The sequence below is a fragment of the Ascaphus truei genome, chromosome 1 (genome assembly GCF_040206685.1).
Source record: "Ascaphus truei isolate aAscTru1 chromosome 1, aAscTru1.hap1, whole genome shotgun sequence".
NCBI classification, from domain to species: Eukaryota; Metazoa; Chordata; class Amphibia; order Anura; family Ascaphidae; genus Ascaphus; species Ascaphus truei.
Window position 1 is genome coordinate 86,070,531 of NC_134483.1, and position 23,390 is coordinate 86,093,920.

The window sequence follows — 23,390 nt, forward strand, 5'->3', positions numbered from 1 at the left end:
CGTATGAAACTTGAGTCAGATCTGGAAGAAGGCAGAATAGGGTTATTTCGGTGTAGGTATAGTGCAGTTAAGATAAAACGGTGAGAGTGGGTGAGAGTGAGAGTGAGAGTGAGAGAGAGACCCACCGACCCTGTCCTCATTCTCTCTCTACTTCCCCCCCATTTTCTCTCACCCTCTCCCATTGTCTCCCCCTATTCTCTCTCCCTTCCCTCCCCACACCCTCAATCCCCTCTATTCTGTCTCCCCACCCATCTCCCTTCTCCCCCCCATTCGCTCAATCCCCTCTATTCTGTCTCCCCACCCATCTCCCTTCTCCCCCCCATTCGCTCAATCCCCTCTATTCTGTCTCCCCACCCATCCCTTCTCCCCCCCATTCGCTCAATCCCCTCTATTCTGTCTCCCCACCCATCTCCCTTCTCCCCCCCATTCGCTCAATCCCCTCTATTCTGTCTCCCCACCCATCTCCCTTCTCCCCCCCATTCGCTCAATCCCCTCTATTCTGTCTCCCCACCCATCTCCCTTCTCCCCCCCATTCGCTCAATCCCCTCTATTCTGTCTCTCCCCCCTCTCTTCTCTCCCCCCCCCCCGATTCTCTCTCTGTCCTGCACAGACGTACACAGCCACTGACCTACAGACAACACAAACAGACAGACACCAACAAAGACACTGACCACACACAGACACCCACACAGTCTCTGCTGGTCTGCACAGACACACACACAAACACACACTCCCCCCCCCCCACACACACACACCCCACATACACACTCCCCCCCCCCACATACACACACTCCCCCCCCACATACACACACACTCCCCCCCCCACATACACACACTCCTCCCCCACATAGCACACACTCCCTCCCCCCACACACACACACACTCCCCCCCACACACACACACTCCCCCCCACACACACACACACACTCCCCCCCACACACACACACCCCCCCCCCCCACACACACACTCCCCCCCACACACACACACTCCCCCCCCCACACACACACACTCCCCCCCCACACACACACACTCCCCCCCACACACACACACTCCCCCCCCACACACACACACTCCCCCCCCACACACACACACTCCCCCCCCCACACACACTCCCCCCCCCCCACACACACTCCCCCCCCACACACACACTCCCCCCCCACACACACACACACTCCCCCCCACACACACACTCCCCCCCCACACACACACTCCCCCCCCACACACACACACCCCCACCCCCACACACACACTCCCCCCCCACACACACAAACACACACTCCCCCCCATACACACACACCACACTCCCCCCCATACACACACACACACTCCCCCCCACATACACACTCCCCCCCCCCACATAAACACACCCCCCCCACATACACACACTCCCCCCCCACATACACACACTCCCCCCCCCACATACACACACTCCCCCCCCACATACACACACTCCCCCCCCCACATACACACACTCCCTCCCCCCCCCCACACACACACACACACACTCCCCCCCCCCCACACACACACTCCCCCCCACACACACACTCCCCCCCCTCACACACACACACACTCCCCCCCCACACACACACACACACTCCCCCCCCCACACACACACACACACTCCCCCCCACACACACACACTCCCCCCCCACACACACACTCCCCCCCCACACACACACACTCCCCCCACACACACACACTCCCCCCCCCACACACACACACACTCCCCCCCCACACACACATTCCCCCCCCACACACACACACACTCCCCCCCACACACACACACACACACCCACACACACACACTCCCCCCCACACACACACTCCCCCCCCCACACACACTCCCCCCCCACACACACACACCCCCCCCACACACACACACTCCCCCCCCACACACACACACACCCCCCACACACAAACACCCCCACACACACAAACACACACTCCCCCCCATACACACAAACACACACTCCCCCCCATACACACACACTCCCCCCCATACACACACACACACTCCCCCCCATACACACACACACTCCCCCCCACACACACACACACTCCCCCCCACACAAACACACACTCCCCCCATACACACACACACTCCCCCCCATACACACACACACTCCCCCCCATACACACACACACACACTCCCCCCATACACACACACACTCACCCTCACACATACACACACACTCCCTCCCCCCCCGCACACTCCCCCCAAACCACACACCCCCCCACCCCACACACACACCCCCCACACACACACACAAAGTGGAGAACAGCGACGGACGGATGTATGGGGGGGGGGGGGAACAGAAGAAAGGCCTGCTTTTTGAGCCTCGCGATCGCGCACCACCACTCTGCCCGCCCCCACGCCCATCTTCCGCAACATGCGGACCGGGGCAAAGGGAGCGCCAAGGGTGCAAGGGGGGTGAGCGGCAAGGGGGGTGAGCGCCAAGGGGGGTGAGCGCCATGGGGGGGTCAGCGGCAAGGGGGGGGTCAGCGGCAAGGGGGGTGAGCGCCTGTTCCCCGGGTCCCTGTGGCTGCCCGCCCGGCGGGGGACATCGCGCAGCAGGCAGGGGAGCCAGGAGCGGGAAGGCAGAGACACACTCACCGTGTGCTCTGCACAAAGCGGAAGCCCCTCCCCCGGCTTCCTCTGACCTGCCTGCGACCAATCACCTGCATCCCGGCCGGCATTCTAAGTCCCGCCTTCTTCATTCAAAGTCCCGCCTCCTTCATTCAAACCCATGCGGCCCTTCATCCAATCACCTGGCAGCATTCACTCACACAGAGAATACTTACCAGCTGCCCGCATCCTCCTCACCGCCGCCGTAACCGGGGACACATTGGGTGGGCCGCACAGATACTCGTTGTGGGCCGCATGCGGCCCGCGGGCCGCGAGTTTGACATGCTTGCTTTACTTTAAAATGTTGGAGTCTGTTAGGTTGAAATTTTGCTCTGAAATTTTGTATATCGTTTTTCTTCCAATAGGACCTAAAGTGCTTCACAATTACAGTGCAATATAATAGAACACTTGAATGTTTCTTTCTTTGTAGCACCAAAGAAGACCAGTTTCATGTTGGCATCCAGCCCCCACCAGGAGAGCTGATATTACCAGTGACCATGTCTGAGACCGATTTTAAGAAAGCGCAAGGTAAGAAATATTCTTACAGTACCTACAATGTTACTTTTGCAAATTGATTTATCAGTGCTACGTAACTGCTGATTATGAAGTAAGATATTTTAATGTGACAGGAGTTAAGTGTTCTGTCAATGTAACTGTACATTTCTTATTATAGGGGTTCCTCTTTTATGAGGCTCTAAATAATATATAGGTTATGCTAGTAAATATTATGAGCTAACAGTGCCAGTCAGGTCAGGAAAATAGTGAATTTATGAGAGTATTGGGCTTAATAGTAAAAATTAGTAGGTATATGTATATATGTACAGTTGTGTGAAAAAGAAAGTATACCCTCTTTGAATTCTATGGTTTTACATATAAGGACATAATAATCATCTGTTCCTTAGCAGGTCTAAAAATTAGGTAAATACAACCTCAGATTAACACCACATGGCATATTACACCGTGTCATGATTTATTTAACAAAAATAAAGCCATATACAGTATTCATTTATATTGCCACTAAAGAATATCACTTGTGAGCACATTCACATGTCTTAGACAGGTCTGCAACCCAACCTTTCACCATTATCAACTAGTGTACAGTGCTGCCAATGCAGCAAGGGATTCTGGGAAATGACATGCAAATGAGCACACATTGTCACCTTGTGTGCTCATTTGCATGTTGTTTCCCAGAACTGTATGCTAGGTGATAATGGTTGAAAGGAAGGGTTGCAGACCTGTTGAAGACATAAATGTGCTCACAAGTGATTTTCTTGATTGACTATATGCTAACGGTGGAGCTTTTTTGTTGCTTTTTCACCCACCATAACTTAGTGTGTGTGTGTGTGTGTGTGTGTGTGTGTGTGTGTGTGTGTGTGTGTGTGTGTGTGTGTGTGTGTGTGTGTGTGTGTGTGTGTGTGTGTGTGTGTGTGTGTGTGTGTGTGTTTAAATGTAATTGAGCTACTCAATTTTGTACTAATCTGCACATTTTCTTGTTTGTGAAACTATCCCTGTTAACATATATATATATTTTTTAACTTAAACACCATTGTCATTTGTCCCTGATATTTTTACTTTCTGCTGGCTAAAGCCTTCCCTGCTGCTTTACAGCTGCTCTGCAAAACAAGGTGAGTGTTATATGGTGCTTTCCACCTTTACTTAAAGCCATGTTGGTCATGTGAACCTTACAGGTGAGTAGGTCAGTGATGTCAATTATTATGGCCCAATCCCGCCTGATGCTGTTCCATTCTTCATATATTGAAGTTGGTTTGCTTTTCAAAAATGTATTTACCATTTCATTCAGCATGCATCGAGGACATGTAGATATTGCTTATATATGTGGTTCTCTGGGTGTTAGAACCTTTTTTTTTTTTTCATGCTACTACTGTTTTGGTGGTTGACTGTTTGGTTACGCGGTTTGTTCTGTTTTATGAAGCAGAGAGGCTACTATCAATAGTTCTATTTGATGTGAGTGTATTTGAAGCAGGGTTACAGCAGCAGTCCATGCTGTTCAGTTTCTTTTTGCATTGTATTTCCTTGTCCTTTCCAAGGCTATTTTAAAATCTGAGATAGAAGTGTTTGAAATATTAAGTGTCAAGCAGGTTAAAATGGAGCTTTCCCCAGAGGTCAGTGCAGTCTAAAGGTTAATATATATTATATGTGTGTGTGTGTGTGTGTGTGTGTGTGTGTGTGTGTGTGTGTGTGTGTGTGTGTGTGTGTGTGTGTGTGTGTGTGTGTGTGTATATATATATATGCAGTGGTTGACAAATCACCAAAAAATCTACTCGCCACACAAAAAAATCTACTCGCCACCTAGTACCAAACGTGTGCTGCTTGGGCCAATATTTACTCGCTCGGGGGTTAAATCCACTCGCCCGGGGCGAGCAAATGTATAGGTTTGTCGAACACTGTATATATGTGTATATATTATACATCACATGTTGCAAAAAGAAAACCACTTTCCCAAGTAATTGAAAATATCTGTGGTTGTTTACAATGACTGTTACTTATCCAAAGCGGTTCAGTTTAATCGTACGTTAACATGTTAAATCATCCAATGAGGCCTAAGCAATTGGGAGATTATAAGGAAGATAAAGATCTCAATGACATGGCAATGGGAATTGTTCTTCTTTTCTTTCGTGTAAATGTTCACGATGACTTGCAAAGATTAGCCAGCCAACAAAAGAGCAGAATACACTACATCAACTATATCATTTTCCTTGTGCCCCATTAAGTGAAACGTGTCTGGCATCGGAAAACAAAGCACTGTTTTGTTTCACATTCAGTGTATTGTTTGTTTTTGCTATTTCTAGTCAAGGCCTCAAAGGGAAATGAAGCCTTGATGTTTTTCAGGCATTAGATGTACACTGTGATATACATGGAAGCTGACCGCCAATATAGAGCAGTTGGCTACTTAGTCTGCCTCTTGTCATACATCCTGTAGTCCTTAGAAAATGTCTATTTTATCTGTCTTTGGTCATTCTAGGCCCTAGGATATCCATTAATACAATCTTATTTTTAATAAAAGTGTATAAGGTAAAATGGGAGCAACCACCCAGTAGAACAGGGGTAGCCAACCCCAGTCCTCAAGGGCCACCAACAGGTCAGGTTTTCAGGATATCCCTGCTTCAGCACAGATGGCTCAGTCAAAGATTGACACATACAGCCACCTGTGCTGAAGCAGGGATATCCTGAAAACCTGACCTGTTGGTGGGCCTTGATGACTAGAGTTGGCCTCCCCTGTAGTAGAGCATCCAAGTTGAAAAGACCAGACCCAGCAGGCACAGGTCCTCCACTATTTAACACTTTTCAAGCTTTTCCAGGCATTCATTTGAATTTTGTTGACTAGAGTATTTAATCTAGTATCCCGAAATATTTAAAAAGACTAATATTATTCTAACTTTGCACCGCTTAGCATTAAAATACAATAGCACTGTTCCATTAATTATTTTATTTATTTTTATTGCGGAGAAATATTTTAACCCTTTCCAGCGCTGTTTTTATTTTTATTTTAAATCTTATTCTCCATTTAGCATTTGAATTATTAACTGTCTGAGAGCCCAGGGTAGCCTAAGGCCAGGTCCATAGTGCCTTCGCCCGTGCGGAGACGTGCGCGCCCGTGACGTCACCCGCTTGAAGCGGTGCGTTTATTGGCCATGGTATGCGTGCTGTTCGTGGGCGTGTCTATGGGCGTGCCAGTGACATCACAGAGCTTGTTCGCCCTCATTGGTCGAACCGCTCACGTGATCTGTCTGTCGCGCTGAGAAATCAGTTTAACTGATTTCTCACGCAACGTGTGCTTCCTGTTTCCGCGTGGACACGCATGAACGCAAATACTGCCTTAAGTCAGTCTGTTCGCTCAGCGTGCGGACGCTCCAATGTATAGAAACTCCCACACTACCACTTGCACCTTCCCTCTTCCCCCCTTCTTCCCTCCCCCTTTCTCTCTTCTTCCCTCCCCCTTTCTCTCTTCTTCCCTCCCCTTTCTCTCTTCTTCCCGCCCCCTTTCTCTTCCTTCTCTCGCTTCACCTCCCCTTCTTTCTCCCTTCACTCTCCCTTCTTTCTCGCTTCACCCCTTCTCTCTCTTCCCCCTTTCTCTCTCTTCCCCCCCTTTTTATCTCTCTCCTTCCCCCCGTCCTATCTCTCTTCCCTCCCCCCCCTTTTTATCTCTCTTCCCTCCCCCCGTTTCTATCTCTCTCTCCTTCCCCCCTTCCTCTCGCTCTCCCCCCCTTCCTCTTTCCTCCCCTTTCTCTTGCTCTCTTCCCCCTCTTTCTCTCTCTCTCTCTTTCTGACTCCCACCCCGGTTCGCTCTCCCACCCCCCGTTCACTCTCCCACCCCACCCCCGTTCGCTCTCCCACCCCACTCCCGTTCGCTCTCCCACCCCACCCCCGTTTGTTCTACCCGTTTGCTCTCCCACCCTCCCCCTGTTTGCTCTCCCACCCTCCCCCCCTTTGCTCTCCCTCCCCCGTTTGCTCTCCCTCCCCCGTTTGCTCTCCCCTCCCCCCCGTTTGCTCTCCCTCCCCCCCGTTTGCTCTCCCTCCCCCCCGTTTGCTCTCCCTCCTCCCCCGTTTGCTCTCCCTCCCCCCGTTTGCTCTCCCTCCCCCCCCCGTTTGCTCTCCCTCCCCCCCCCCGTTTGCTCTCCCTCCCCCCGTTCTCACTCTTTCCCAAACCCCCGTTCTTGCTCTTTCTCCCCGTTCTCTCTGCTCATCTTTCTCCTCCTCCCCGTTCTCTCACTCTTTCCCTCCCTCCCCCAGTTCTCTAGCTCTCTTCCTCCCCCTTCTCTCGCTCTTCCCTCCCCCCTCATGTTCTCTCGCTCTTCTTTTCTCCCCCCCCCTTCTCTCGCTCTTCTTTTCTCTCCCCCCCTTCTCTCGCTCTTCTTTTCTCTCCCCCCCTTCTCTCGCTCTTCTTTTCTTCCCCCTCCTCCCCCCGTTCTCTCGCTTTTCTTCTCTCCCCCTGTTTTCTTGCTCTTATTCTGCTCCTGTGTCCGTCCGTCCGTCTGTTACCCCGTCCGTTCCCCCCGTCCGTCTTCCCTCCCTGTCCATCCCCCCTGTTCTCAAGCTTGAGAAAGCACCTTTGGTGTCTGAAATGCCGCCCATTATCTGTGGTTTGCCATGTGGTACCAATAAATTCCTTTTTGCAATCCATTGGTGAGTGCTGCGGATTCTTGTTCCTATATTGATGTATATGTATGTACATACATACAGTACATCCAGACATCCATACAAGTAGCTCAGGAGGAAAATACTAACACAGGAGTTAAACACACACAGGCTCCTGGGGGGGAGAATGCTGCTTTAAAACACTTTATCAATTAGTAGTTATTTTTCTTGCTGGAGTCATGTTATTCATTTCTTCTAATAGTCCAACCATCAAATGTGACCAAAAGTAGATAAAGAGAAAATCCTTTATTTTATTTTTATTTTTTAATTAAATGTATGGAGAGGAATGACAAACGTATTACTTTCACAATGTTCGTAGTTTGTGACAGTGATTGTATTATATATCCTCATTCTGAAAAAAGGCACGATTTGGGAGTTAAAGCTATGGTATTTACTTTGTTTTATTATGATTTATGCATCGAGCTTATAAATCCCAAGCAAGCAAGATGCTAATTCTTTAAATAGTTGGACACTTACTATTTGCTGGCCCTTAACTACCTCAAGCAATCATATTCGATGCCCCTTAATTAGAGCACCTTTTTTTTCTCTTCTTTCTTTCTTTGCAGGTTCTTTTTCCACCTCAGCAATCGAGACCATACATATGCTTACCATGCGGCTCTCCTAAGTGTTCTTTTGCATGTAAATTAATCTTAATTCAGTTTACACTGTCATGCTGAGTGGTACAAATTGCCTATAACAATAAAACAGCACGAGTTAAAAAGGGTGGGGGTTGGGAAGGCAGATTGAATGTGTGCCTTACTTGATAGGATGTTACTTTGCTTTATGCCAATACATTAGCTGGCAATAATGAATCTTCTGTTCTGAAAAGCATGGTATAGTTGATTTTTTAATTTTACTTCAATGGAACAGTACTTTTTTATTTTGTTTTTTTCCGTACAGACCAAGGTACACAAACCATTAATGGCAAGTGTGTTAAGGTTAAATATGAAGCAATGCATTCACTTGTATGAGTGCTATCCATCTTTCCATTTCCAAGAGCTTGACAAAAGTACTAGGTTTGCACAACATTTCCTTTAATTACATGATGCAGGAAACAGGCTTTTAACATAAACATAGTTGCATTCATTTATTCAGCATTTGCTTTTCAATAGAGCTTAATGGAGAAGGTTTAAATCCTAAATGAGTGTACACATCTTCCAGCAGTGTAAGGTCAGCTTATGCTCTGTGCTTAAAAGCAACTGTAGAGTGAGTGTTTTTTTCTTTCTCTAAAGCTTTTGCCTAATACTGCAGTTAAACAGTCTCAGATAGCATGTAATGTTCCACAATTCGGTACCATTAAGATGAAGGGTTTGCTAGATGCTGGATGTTTCTTTGGCCTTTTCTGTTGAGTAAATTGTATCATAAAATAGACTTGATTAAATATTGTTTAAATTCATGTTTATTTTTCTACTTCAGCAATAAGTTAACAAACTGAAACAAAACATTAATACTATCTATTGTAATCTAGAGTATGATTGCATGTGATTTTTGTGTGTATGTGCACTGTACTGATATAGTTCAGTGATGACGCCAGTTTAAACTTGTATTTTCAGACAATTATAACTTTTCAACTGTGAATTGTATAACGTTGATCTTGCCGAGATGTAAAAATGAGATGGATCAAATTGTTTTGTAGCAGTAAACGCACTGAGCAGCAGCACCATTTAATTCAAAATCCTATGAATCAGTTGTCTTATTAAATAATACTTCATTTTTTTTTCACTCTATACCCTTGAGTTGCTATAGCAGCCATTTAGGAAGCCACGCCACTTCCTTTTTTGAAATAGGCGGTCATGTTGCATGCCCTGGGAAGCAGGATCTTCACTGATAGATCAGAGACCGAATCACAAAAATGATCAGAGTTAAGAAATGCTCTTAATCTTAGACTGACGAATAGCCCTGCCTTTTACGCCTCCCCCGTTCACTAAAAAGGGTTACTTTGGATGTGTCTGACATAAAATAGACAGGGGATGATTCATTAAACCAAGAATGCAAATAGGGGCACTACCACATGGAAACTCCCATTGATTTCAATCAAAGTTTCGATGCCATAGTGTCACAATAAATAAAAACAAATGTAGTTGGGAGACCACAGGGTTTGCCACTGGCACCTAAAAGCCTATTAAAACTAGCATTTTGTGATCCAAAGTGTGTGTGTGTGTGTGTGTGTGTGTGTGTGTGTGTGTGTGTGTGTGTGTGTGTGTGTATATATATATATCACAACAAGAGAAAAAATATTAGCACCAACCTATCACTATATAATATCTCTATAAAAATAAAAGGTGATTGTAAAAATAATACAGATAAGAATAAAAAACCTATGCTAAGCACAGTGGATAGAATAAAAATTAATGTATTAAACTAATAAAATGCATAAAAAATACATAAAAAAAGAAAATGTCCAGAAAAATATATATAAAAAATATATACAAATCCCAAGATATTCCAATTGCTATCCAAAAGAGTCTCTGCAGCCCGAATGAAGGGAACACCACTTCCTTGAGGATATCTACAAAAACACAGAAAAAACAGGCGCACTCATAGCGTAAAATTGTATAACAATAAATTTATGGAATAAGGGATAAAAATACACACTCACAAACAGAGCTGAATAAAATGCATTTTTAAGTACAACTCAGCCCGTTCAGACGCAGGAACCCAAAGAGGAGGACTTCGGTGTGAAAAGTAAAAATGAACACCTTTAAATCCTTTTCTAACGGTTCTGAACATGAAATCAAACATCATATTAATTGTCTTAGTACATACATTATATATCTTATTTCCTGTCGTTGCGGCCTACAGTATGTGGGCCGCACGTCTAGGACGATTAGTACTAGATTTCTCGAGCATCGTAGAAATGTCAAACATGGCCTTCAGTCGCACTGTCTATCACGACATTTTGATACTATGCATAATAAGGATCCCTGCTCTCTGTCCATCTTTGGTATCGAGGCCATCTCACCTTCCCTTTTGGAGGGTGATAGGTTCCAAAAATTGTGTGTCAGGGAGACCTACTGGATATATGTACTTGGTACATTGGTTCCGGGGGGTCTCAATGACACAATAGATATCAGTACAGTAGTCTAGTTACATCATTTTGTCTACTGTGAGGTTTGGTGCTTAGCAGGGAGGTCTGGGTTGAACGATTTATTTCGTTCCCTCCGTGTGGGCACCATTACACCACAGTGGCTCAGTATTTTTACATTTATATACCAAATCATTTGTTCATTCTTAACTTGGCCTAATCTACATCATTTATATGGGTACCATTGACTTTGCTTGCGTGACCACCATTGGTCCAGTATCCTTCATTGTTCACACATTTTTTATTACATTTATATCTTTATTTTTATTTTTATTTGCCACTTTTATGTACTTTTTTTTTTTTTTCATTTACATTTTCACCTTTATTCATACATTTTTTATTTTTCATTCATACACCTCTTTTTCTTCCACATATATATTTTTTATATATATATATTTTTTTTTATATATATATATATTTTTATATTATATTTATTACACATTTTCAGCTTTTTTGTTAGCTCCTTTGTCTTATTTTTTGCACCTGGGTCCCTCTGAGTCTCTATAATACCTATTTTATCTCCTTCTACATTTAGTGGTTATTACGCTATCTCTTTATACTTAGGGTATTATTTACCATGTATTGACATCTGTTTCTTGTATTATATGTATTATATATATGTTACTATGCAAGTTATCTACCAATGACATTCTACTTAATCTTTTTGGTTAACTTGTGTGCTTAATTTTTGTTTTACAATTGTGATATATAATTAATGCACTAGTTGAAGCGCTTAATACTATATGCAATAATATATTTGGTCCTTAGGATTAAAATTGTGAATCCGTATCTATGTGTGCTTTGGCATATATGGGGGTTAATCCAACCCTATTACTCATCATGTGTATCTCATTACTAATCCTCTGTCTTCTATGCTCTGATTGGTCTTATGTACTATATAACTGTGTTTAATGCCTATGCTATTAACTCCTGATGAAGTCTCGTTCGAGACGAAACGCGTAGAGATTGCTGTGGAGCCTACTGTCCAGTTTGTATATTTTATACTGACACTCATCTGCATATATTGCACTTTTGCTGCGTTGCTAGCATTTTGCTACCAGCCATTCAGACATTCAAGTTCCTGTTTACACTGTGAACTCTCTCCGGCTGAAACCTCGCTGACGTCATCGAGCTCACGCGAGATTTGATTCAGTGTATGCTCTGTGTAGCGCAGTAGCAAGGGGAAGGCGGCGTCCCTCGTGGCTTTCGGTCCCTGCTGGGACATAGAGGGGCTATTGTGGCAAGACACACCGCGGACATCACACCCAAGTCCTCCTCTTTGGGTTCCTGCGTCTGAACGGGCTGATTTGTACTCAAAAATGCATTTTATTCAGCTCTGTTTGTAAGTGTGTATTTTTATCCCTTATTCCATAAATTTATTGTTATACAATTTTACGCTATGAGTGCGCCTGTTTTTTCTGTGTTTTTGTATATATATATATAATATATATATATATATATATATATATATCATAGTGTTTCTGTATTTATATAAATACATCATTTTTGTCTTTATTTTTGTATTTAATATAATGTTATAAAATGCAAAAGGGTTTTTATAGATTTGTATGTGTTTTAATGGAATAGCTTCTTACATTTTATGGAGAATATAAAAATATCTCCGTTTGGTGTTTTGTACAGTAGTAAATTCTATATGCTATTTGATTATATTTTAACAGCTTCCTTGTGCTGAAAATGGATTGATGGGAGATGAAATGTTGTTCCGTATTTTGTGATACCAGTGTGTTTATCTTACTCACATTTCCATTTTAAAAAACAGTGCACACACTCACTAGGACCTCTTACAAATGATCAAAATAAGTATTTTTGGTGTTGGCATTTTAGAACTTTTCAACACCGCATGCAGAAACTAAAATGATAAAATAAAAGCTATAAAAAAAAAAGTTAACCAAAAGAATTATATCTCCAAACCTAACGGATGATTTTTACAACCTTGAGAAGGGACCTGAAAACGTGCATCTTTGTAACATTAACTATCCTATAAAGGGATCACCTGTCTTTATTCATTTACTCCTGACTAGAAAACACATGCCTAACGTTTGTATGAGAGAGTGTCACTAGACTTGACATACAGTTACTACTATACATGAAGGGAATGTTCCACATCACACAGGCCTGACATAAGATTTGGAGGTGCAGAGATGTGGATCTCTCTTCCATAGTATTGTGTCTGATCATATAATCAAACTGTTATTTAATAATCTCATATTTTTACGGGTAATTTACTCTTCATCTATATCGATGCCTTTTATCGTTGAAAATTTTTATTGCGTTTTCCATAACAAAACATTACAATTCAACAAGACCACAAAATACCAGTTTACAGGGATTACAATATTCCTTACATTTAACAGTGCACTAAACGAGTAAATAATTTCTTAAAATTACATATACTTTAGACCATGACATACAAAAAATGTAATAACATTTTTAATAGATGAGTCAGTTCTATCTGCATTGCATCATTTCCCGCTGTACCTTTTCCCCCCTTACCCACAGTTCCTTTTGTTGTTTCTGTGCTATAGGTCCTAACTTTATCTACGGATAACAGACATTAGATATGTTATTCTTTCCCCCCCTTATCACCTTCTATACCTCTCACGTACCAGACTTCTTAGTTAATACCGTGACGTTTGGCCAAACGCCCACATCACAACCTCTTTGTCCCTGTCTGGTAACATTTCAGTAAGGGATCTAATTTTTAAAAGTGTTTCCATTTTTAGCTTTTTATTGGTTTCGGCATATATATATATATATATATATATATATATATATATAATCTATTCTCTCTGGAAAGCCTAAAATAAATTATCAGATATATTATTTGACAATACTTCCTTTTTATAGTTCCCCAGTGATTTTACAATGTGCCACCTGTGCATACGAATTACCATGTGAGCTTGGTATCTCCCACTTTTCCGTTAATTCCTCAAAGGTAAGGAGCCTTTCCTGGTCTTCCTTTATCAAATGTCCTATAAGCCCTTGCCTTCCTACAAAAAGTGTGTCTGATTTTGGCCCGGGAGGAAGTTTGCATTTCCCTTAATAGGCAGAAATTTAGAGAATGTGTATGATAATCCCATATTCGACCTTATTGTCTTCCATGCTAAGCAAGTGTCTCTTACCAATATACAGGCATACCCCGCTTTAAGTACACTCACTTTAAGTACACTCGCGAGTAAGTACATATCGCCCAATAGGCAAACGGCAGCTCACGCATGCGCCTGTCATCACGTCCTGAACAGCAATACCTGTACCGAAGCTGTGCGAAAGCAGGGAGACTATAGAGCCTGTTACAAATGTGTTATGTACATCAGTTATGCACGTATATGACGATTGCAGTACAGTACATGCATCGATAAGTGGGGAAAAGGTAGTGCTTCACTTTAAGTACATTTTCGCTTTACATACATGCTCCGGTCCCATTGCGTACGTTAATGCGGGGTATGCCTGTATTACCTTTGATCTCTCGCGGTGATGCTCCCCACTTTCTATGTAGTATATCTCCTTAGAGCAGCAGCTGGTATGGCCTATGAATCTATCTCTAAATTTGAGTGGAAACTTTTCTCCAATATCCAATCGCCAGCATGCCTTATAACACATGCTAAATTGTACTTTCTGATATCGGAGGAAATTTAGTCCCCCCGATTCTCTGCATACTGTAGTTGTAGTTTTTATAATGCTATTCTGGTCTCCCTCCTCTCCAAATGAGCCTACTAAATGATCTATTCAATTATTTGGTGTTGGTATGTTTTATTAGTAATGGTAACATTTGTAAGGGGTAGAGAATTCTGGCAAAGCTGATCATTTTGACCAGTTAGTATCTCCCTGACAGGTTCAGAAGAAGGTTCTGCCACCCTTCCAGTTCCTTTATTACCTTCTGACAAATACTCTTAAAATTGTCTACATATAGTTTTCCCAAGTCCGCTGCAATATTAATACCTAGATATTTTATAGATTTCCTTGTCCTTTTAAAGGGTAACAACTTCTCATCCCATATTACATCATTCTTATTTGTGAGGATTAATAATTCTGTTTTTTGTAACATTAACTTTGAACCTTGAGAATTTACCAAATTCCCCAATAGCTTTAAATATGTTGGGCAACGCCTCCTCCGGATTAGACACTAAGAGCAGCAGATCGTCTGCAAGTAGAGCTAATTTAGCCTCATACTTCCCTGTGTTGATTCCCTTGACTCTTTCCATATGGTTCAGATATTATGCTAATGGCTCATTCGCTATATGAACGAGCAAAGGTGACAGAGGGCACCCCTGTCTCGTACCTCTGTATGATTTAAACTCGGGAGACTGTAACCCAGCTGCCATAATTTTAGCTTTTGGATCCGCGTACATTGATTGTATTATCCTAAGGAAAAGTCCCTCAATCCCCACTTTTTGCAGTACCTGGAACAGATACTTCCAGATCAGTGCCTTTTAAATGATAACCCGGAGATGGTATTGTACAGTTCACACCCACCGACTCAGGATGGCGACCGGATTTATATAAAAGTTTTTAAAAAAATCCTTTACAGTATTAAATGTATCTTTTTACAAAAAGGCTCATATTTAGGCACTTCCTCAACATTTTTATCTTTTTTGCAACGATGCATTTAAAAATGAGTTTTTTTTACTTTGATATCAAAATGGCTGACTCCATGGACGTGACCTGTGTTGATATTATTTTCTGTATGGATGTCTGCATGCTGAATATTGCATGCTGCACATTATGAATGTGCAGAGACCAGTTTGGAAAAACACAAACAGTCTGAGCACTCGATTTGGGAGTTGCCTTTAAAATAGCAAACCTTATTTAGACCCCTTTCCCTATTACTAAGGGAACTTTGCATGTTGCTCACAGGAGGCCTAAGCCTCCGCCGCTGGGAGCCTGGGGTGAGCTCTTTCTCCTCTCGGTACAGCGACTACACCTATGAGGGATCCCAGCATTGGCGGGATAACCCCTCACAGGAACCAATAACAGTAGAAGTGATACACACAGGTATATAACAAAGGTTTACTGACACACTCACATATAATAGCAATAAGGCTAACAATGTCCCAATGCAATACCCACACAATACTCAACATCAAGAGAGTCTCCCAAAGTACTGAGGATGCCCTGGTCACCTATAACACGATTTCCACATGGGCAGGCCCACTCAAATATTAGGTAGCGCTACCCCTCTTGTGTTGTGATGGTGCACAGTGGGTACCTTCCTGGCTATGACCAGGGAATAGTCGAAATCCTCGATTGCAGAGCTGCAGTCGTGGTCCCACGATGCGGTGTCTGCAAAATCCCCTCTCGCCATACAGGGATGATCCGCCTTGTGGGGGAGCTCCAGCAGGAGTGTCTCCCGTAATGTTTATAGGTGTGGCCTATGGCCTGATCTCAGACTGCAGGCCGCAGGTCGTCAGTTCAACGGTGCGGTAATTGCAGCTGCAATGCTAAGGGGAGGGTTCCTACCTAGGGCCTTCCCTGCAGCACTCAACTGTTTGTAGGGTTCGGGGCCTAACTGGTGCCTTATGGATGACTCTGGCCTACAGGGGCTACTGCACACTGGACTCAACCTCTTGTGGTGCAGTCTCCCTCAGCACTGGCGTGCATGGTCTTTGCGCGCCAAGGATATCCTGGTTCCTTTGCTTTAGCCCTATTGGCTGGGATGCCCCTTGTGGGTAATTCCCCATCCCCTTCCCCTAGAGCACTCTGGGACATGTAGTCCCTCCCTGTGTCAAGATGGCCACCGCAACCCCTGGCTCACTGCACATGCGCACCATATTCTACTGCGCATGTGCAAATACAACATGGCCGCCCCCACCTCCCGATCCTACGTGAATCTCCGGCAACTAACCGCAGCTCCCCCGTCCGGCTGTGGAGGTACGAAGGGGGCTCGGCTACACTGGTAAAACAGAAGATTAGAGAACGTTGGTTGGGATGATTCAGTGGAATAGAACAAAGAAGAAAGGGTAAAATTACAGACCTTAACTGAATTTCCAAATGTAACTAATATCAGGTGTATTTTTAAACCATTAGTCTAATGCATTTCTTATGGGGTATTTAAATGTATTCCTGTTTGTGTGTGTTCTACCATAAACTGCTTGTGTTTTTTTTTTTTTATTTTTTTTTTTTTTTTTAAATTGGCTATTTTAGCTAAAAAGAAAACTTTTCATTTGAGCACGAGTAGCAATTACAGATATGTTTTCAGAGCGAATTAATGTATATATCTATAAAAATACAATGTAAAATATGCGTGACACCTTTAAAACGAAGTTAATTTGAAAAATGTACACAAATAATTGATAAATAATTATAATTCTTCATGACAGTGACATAATATATGTAATGACTATACACTTATTTCAAACATGACTAGAAAAAAAAAAAAAATGCCAGAATTACTATGTTGATTTGCCCAAAATAAATTCAGGCTCAGAGAAAAATTGTTGGGCCCCATGTGACCTGTCAAAATGATCTGCAAATGGTGTCTAATGTGCTAGCTCGCATACCCAGAACCATGACAAGTAAAGGGATGTTATTGCAGATCATGCATCCTTGCATATAACACAAACCTACTCAGGAGGCTGCTGGACTGACCAGAAATACCTGAAATTCAAGCAGCAAAGTAGTTTACAAACCTTCTTGTGCAACTTGTAACCAAAGCTTTGCAACTTTAGGTCCTCAAATGATGGAGAGGACATTTGTTTTTCATTGTGCAAAAACATCCTCTGTTGTTTATTTTGTTTTCTTTAACATAATCAGTTATATTGGAGAGGTCATATAAAAAATAGATTGAGATTTCCTGGTAGCAGGTATTGAATTTGCTTCTGCTTGCTTCCACTCCATGTGCGCAGGCTGTAGATAGAGGGACTGGAGCAAAGGAAGAAGGGAAGATTGACATTTATGGCTGTAAAACAGATCTGTTATTAATATGACCAGAATCATCAAGCAGTGAGAGACATAAAACTGTAACCACGTGGATTGTACTTTATTTTTACATTTCTGCACAACTACATCAATAATAAACTCTCGCATGTTGGTCCATTACAATGTATCACACAGTCTGAAACTGAACTATGCTTGGGGGCTAATTCTACACCTGCTGAAACAACTTCAATGGGCATTTTCAGATGAGAATGGCCCAAATGGCCACTTTGGCATATATAGATTAAGTTCCATAATATTAAAAAATTATTTAGCAGGGTAAGATAAGGAAATAATTGACTTGTGTCAGATAACTATACCTTGACTTCAGGACCTAAAATGGGTTACTTGGCAAATATATTTATTTTTGTGATTTGACGCAACAAGATAAACACATCTAGGATAGTTTGAAAATGATCTTCAATTAGCCATAGCTTCCTTTTTTCCCCTCTCTCCCCATCCCATGTATTTCTTATTTATAGAATTCATTTCATTTGTGTGAATGCAAAATGAATGTCACATCTGTGTTGTAAACCTGTTGATGTTATCTTTGCAAATATTGCATAGGACAGGGCTTCCGTTTCAGGAGAGAATGTTTATTACGTTTATTACGTATAGATTCTCCAGGATTCCATGAGAAAACGTTACTTACAATAATGTTGGATCCTGGGGGGACAATTTGAATCACATTATATGCAGTTAGATGTCCTATATTACAGTACAAATGTAAAGGAGTTGCATAGCAGATTTAAGTGTCACGAACCTTAGCAATGTAAGGCTGAGTCCCCGCTGGCGCTGAGCGCGCTCATGCTTGGAGAGCGCCCCAAGCAGGAGCGCCGAGTGTCCTGTCATTTACGCGCGCGGGTGGGGGGGGCATTGAGCGCGCTGGAAAGTTATATATTTTTCTTTTGTTTACATAAGCGCTGAGCGCCGGTGAGCATGTGTGCCCGCGCGCGGGGATTTACATATATCTATATATGTACTGTAAGTAACCGCTGCAAGCGCCGCCTGCTCAGCGCTAGCGGGGACGCAACCTAAGTTAAGACCTATGGACAGAATTATTGATTGAGAATTGCAATAAAGTCTTAACACCCACCCAATGTTAATGCTTTATTTTTTATAGTGAGCTTTGTTCCACCCAGAGTGAGATGTGGCAAAAAATAGCTTTATTTTTCACCCTCCCAATTTGTTTATTTTTCTTGGCCTTTCTTTATTGTAGCAGTCTAGAAATGTTTGATATTTTTATCTCCATACAAAAACAGTTGGTTTAATGCAGTGTGGATAGTATGATTCCTAAGCAGAATTATTTTTCCATATTTCTTTTAGTCGAGTGAAAATGATTGGGCATTAATACCCTTTTCAGGGCTATTTTTCGCTAACATTTAAAATTTACCCATTAAATTCATTTGTTTGTTTTCATGGGTCTTCTGTGAATCTCATGACTGCAAAAGGAATTTTTGGTAACCTTTTTGTTTTTATTTTGGCATCTTCATGCCAACATTTATTAGGACTTTTTGATATGTTACTATGTTGCATCATAGTGCTTTTTTTCTGGCCAGTTCTGGCATTCAGTTGGTCAATTGAGTTAGACTTTTTGATTGGCTGGAATGTCTTGGTAAAACCTTGTGGTTGGTTGTTGGAAAGGGTTTGATTTTTCTTTCTGTATTAGTTGGGTTTTTACGTTGGTTTACAAAACAGAGAACCCACCCGCTCTTCCAATTATATAAATGAAAGCAGGGGTTCACTAGGGTAATAATAAATGGACAGCAAAGGAGACGGTTAAGGTAGTGTTACCAAAGAAGGAACAGTACCTAAGAACCCTTTAGGTGCACTCTCCTGTAATCAGAGTATGTGAATCATTGTCAGATGTGACAGAACCTTTGTAGACCAAAATATTAAAACAATAGATTGCCCCTAATTAATTGACTAGGAATTTAAAATTATTAAAATACTTTAATATAACTGATAATTTAAATAAGTGGGGCTAGATAGGGACATATAAACTAAAACACTAAGCAAGTTACGGATAAAAGGTAGAGGGCTATCAGATATAATGCCCAAAGGCTGCCAGATATGATGCCTTGTGTACCGTGTTGTATCTTGACGATACAGATTCCTTGAGGATAGATAGTATGAACATCTGATGTAATCACAGGGAGTAAAGCATAATGGTTAATATTATTATATATTCCCTTTGCATGCACTTGATAATACATCTATGTCTCACATTATGTCTCCTAAATTGATGACTGTTGTTGACCTCTCTCGAGAAGAAAGTCTTTTAATAATTTAAAACACCTAGTCAATAAATTAGCAATCTATCTTTCTAATTTTTTGGTCTACAAAGGTTCTGCCTCTGAACTAGTTCTGTTACATCTGACCATGATTCACATACTCTGATTAAATTTGAGTGCACCTAAAGGGTTCTTTGGTAACAGTACTTTAACCTTCTCCTTTGGTGGGTTTTTACTTTGGTTAAATAAGTTATGGTGGGTGAAACAGGGTGCTCATTTGCAAGTAATTTCCCAGAATCCCTGCAGTGGAATATTTTTATTTGCTGTACATTAGTTATGTATTTTTGATCACTTTTCCTTTTGTAAAATTTTGCATGTAACAACTGTTTCAGAAAAAAACATCTTTTTGGCCCTTGATTACTTGCTATAAAGATATATTGTGATCACACATTTATTTTGAAGATCAAATGTATCCATCACGAGTTAAATAAACTTTTTTATTTCAAGAAATGAATGTACATTTAAACATAATTATTTATACTTTTACCTTGTTCTTTCTTAATGAGCTCTTTAATGATGATAAATACAAAGAAAAAAAATTAGAAGGCGCAAAAAGAAAGGCCAGCGACGGGTACGTGAGAAGTGAATGTATCACAAAAATAAAGGTCACTGAATTAGCTTTTAAATATAAGTGATGAATATATGCTAAAATATCTTGCCCTGCTGCCGCTTAAGTTAACCAAAAAAATAGTAGTTTTTCTTCTTTGACATATCAGGAAACAATGTGAGCTCTGGGTGCAAGGATAAAGATAAAATATCTTTTTTAATTGGGTGTTCAATTTGGTATGCACTCACATTAAAACAATTATTGCGTTTGAGAGCCTTTTTAAATCTTTACCAATTACCTAAATTACATCCTACACACAGGGCTAAACTTAATGGACCAATTGCAAACGATGAAGTAGAAAAAAAATTAAGCAACTTAAAAATTCCAAATCCCCAGGCCCAGACACGTTCCCCAATGCCTACTTTAAGAAATATGCAGGAATCCTAACACCCCACCTTACCGAGCTATTTAATACATTTTAGCCCTGAACCCTACAATGTCCACAGCTAATCTAGTACTGATCCTTAAAAAAGGATAGAATCCAACTAACTGTGAGAGCTATCGCCCATTTATGCTCATAAATACAGATCTCAAACGTTACGCAAAAATCATGGCTAGTAGATTAAGCGGTGTGATGCATCATGATTAATTCCCACCAGGCAGGCCTCAGATAACGTAAGGATGACTGAATTTGATCCAGAAAGCTATCTCAACTAAAACTCCATCCATGTTATTGTCTTTGGATGTCGAAAAGGCGTTTGACAGATTTAGATTGAACCCATCTTTTCATCGTACTCAAATTTTGGTTTCTCAGGAAGCTTCTTGAGGGAATACAAGGGTTCTATGAATCATTAGGTGCTCTAGATCAGGGGTGCGCGAACCTTTTTGTCTGCGCTCCCCTTTTACATTTTCTCTGGCGTCATGTGGCATGGCCATTTGATGCAGCGTTATCATGGCGACACATCAGAAGCTGCCGGAAACGAGGTAAGAGGGAGTTAGAGGCCTCGAATGCTCCCCTGGCATTTCACTTAAATGATGTGGGAAAGAGCGCGGGGCCTCTGTATGCACCGCACACACACCCCCCACCCCCCAAGAAAATGTTACGCCCCACAGTTGGCGCACCCCTGCTCTAGACAAGTTTCGGATGTTGTCTCCATAGCCAGACAGGAATGCCCACTTTCACCACTCTTGTTTGCCCTCTCGATCAAGTCACTGGCAGCTTCCATAATATCACAGGTATCCAGGTTGTTACAGTCGACTACAAAAAATTTCCATGTTCGCAAATTATGTTCTTTTGACTGTCTAGCTCGCTTACTTCCCTCCCAAATCTGTTCCATAGTCTTGAGCTATTAGGATCGTTTTTCAGCTTTAAGATTAATCGGTCAAAATCACTAGCTCTAAATATTAACATCCCAGAGGACCTGGTGAAACTCCTTAACATCAATTTCCATTTCTTTTGGCAGAAAGACTTTCTTCTCTATTTAGGAATACATCGAACCAAATCCTTTCACTCACTATATAAGGCTAACTACACCAAACTTTTGAGGCTCCTGAAGGCTTATTTGGAAACATGGAGCAGATCTAGTATATCTTGGATAGGCAGAATAGCTTCTGTTAAAATGAACCTGCTACCTAGGTTAATGTACCTATTGTATACACTGCCGATATCGGTGGATAAACATGACTTCAAAAATATGCAATTAAACATAACTAGATTTATATTGGGAGGTAGGAGGCACAGGGTGAGGGTGCAGGTCCTCTATAGACCTGCAAGGGAGGGGGATTTTGGCGGTGCTGCACCGGCTAAAACATTTGCTGGCATCTCAGCTAGCACAGTGGAAACAGCTAGCATATTGTGGAAATCCAAAAGTAACACAAAAAGCTGGGTGGATATACAGCAGTGTTTCTGAACCAGGGTTCTGCGGATCTCCGGGGTTCTGTGAAGCAGTCCCAAGGGTTCCGCCTAGCCGCCCACACTCGCTGCGGCCAGCGGCAGCTTTCCTGGCTCTCCCCTTACTCCTGACTCTCCCCCTCCTCCCCCCCACCCCAGTGCCCGCTCACAGGACTGCAGGAGCATGCTGTAGCAGTGCGGCACTTCCGGTTCCTGCTGCTAGCTAGAGCGAGCGTGTGCATGTAGTCCTGCGTGCTCTGTAGTTAGCTGCCACCTCATCCTGCCCACCGCTGCCTCCTGCACACCGCTGCATGAGATAGGCATATGGGGTGGGGTACATGTGAGATACAGTGGGGGGGGGGGGGGTGATGTGAGATGCAGAGGGGTGGGTATATGATGATGAAGGGTGCTGGGGAGATATGATGATGATGATGATGATGAAGGGTGCTGGGGGAGATAAGATGATGATGATGATGATGATTTTACCCGTGCGGATCATTAAAACAAATATAGGTATTGGGGGTTGGGGGTCTTTTTATTATGTATTGCAGGTGGGGTTACATGTGTTGAGGGGGGTGGGGTTTTTTTGGTATGTATTTTGTAGGGGGCATTGAGTGAGACTAGGGTAATTAACGGACGGTAGGGGCGAGTGAGAGGAGAGGGGGGGAGAAAGAGGGAGTTAGAGTGAGACGCAGGGGAAATAAATACATGCGAGTCAGGAGGAGGGGAGAGTGATTGATTGATTGAGACAGAGAGGAGAGAAATACATGGGTAGAGGGTCGGAAATAGAGGGGGCTCGTGAGGTGTGAAATGAACTTAATATGTGTCAGCCATTTAGGGGTTCGCTGAGATTTT

General features: G+C 42.7%; 1 protein-coding gene across 7 annotated transcripts in view; it reads left to right on the forward strand.

Moving 5' to 3' along the window:
- AP3B1 (adaptor related protein complex 3 subunit beta 1) overlaps nucleotides 1-23,390 on the forward strand; it is a 285,331-nt gene that overhangs the window by 248,002 nt on the left and 13,939 nt on the right. For 5 of the 7 annotated variants that reach the window (XM_075591004.1, XM_075591033.1, XM_075591023.1 and 2 more), the window contains one exon: nucleotides 3,059-3,156. In XM_075591004.1, the coding sequence (XP_075447119.1) occupies nucleotides 3,059-3,156 (98 nt within the window). Of the gene's footprint in view, nucleotides 1-3,058; nucleotides 3,157-4,216; nucleotides 4,254-8,351; nucleotides 8,501-23,390 lie in introns of those variants that run through there. The other 2 variants (XM_075591042.1, XR_012799929.1) reach the window with 2 other exon arrangements.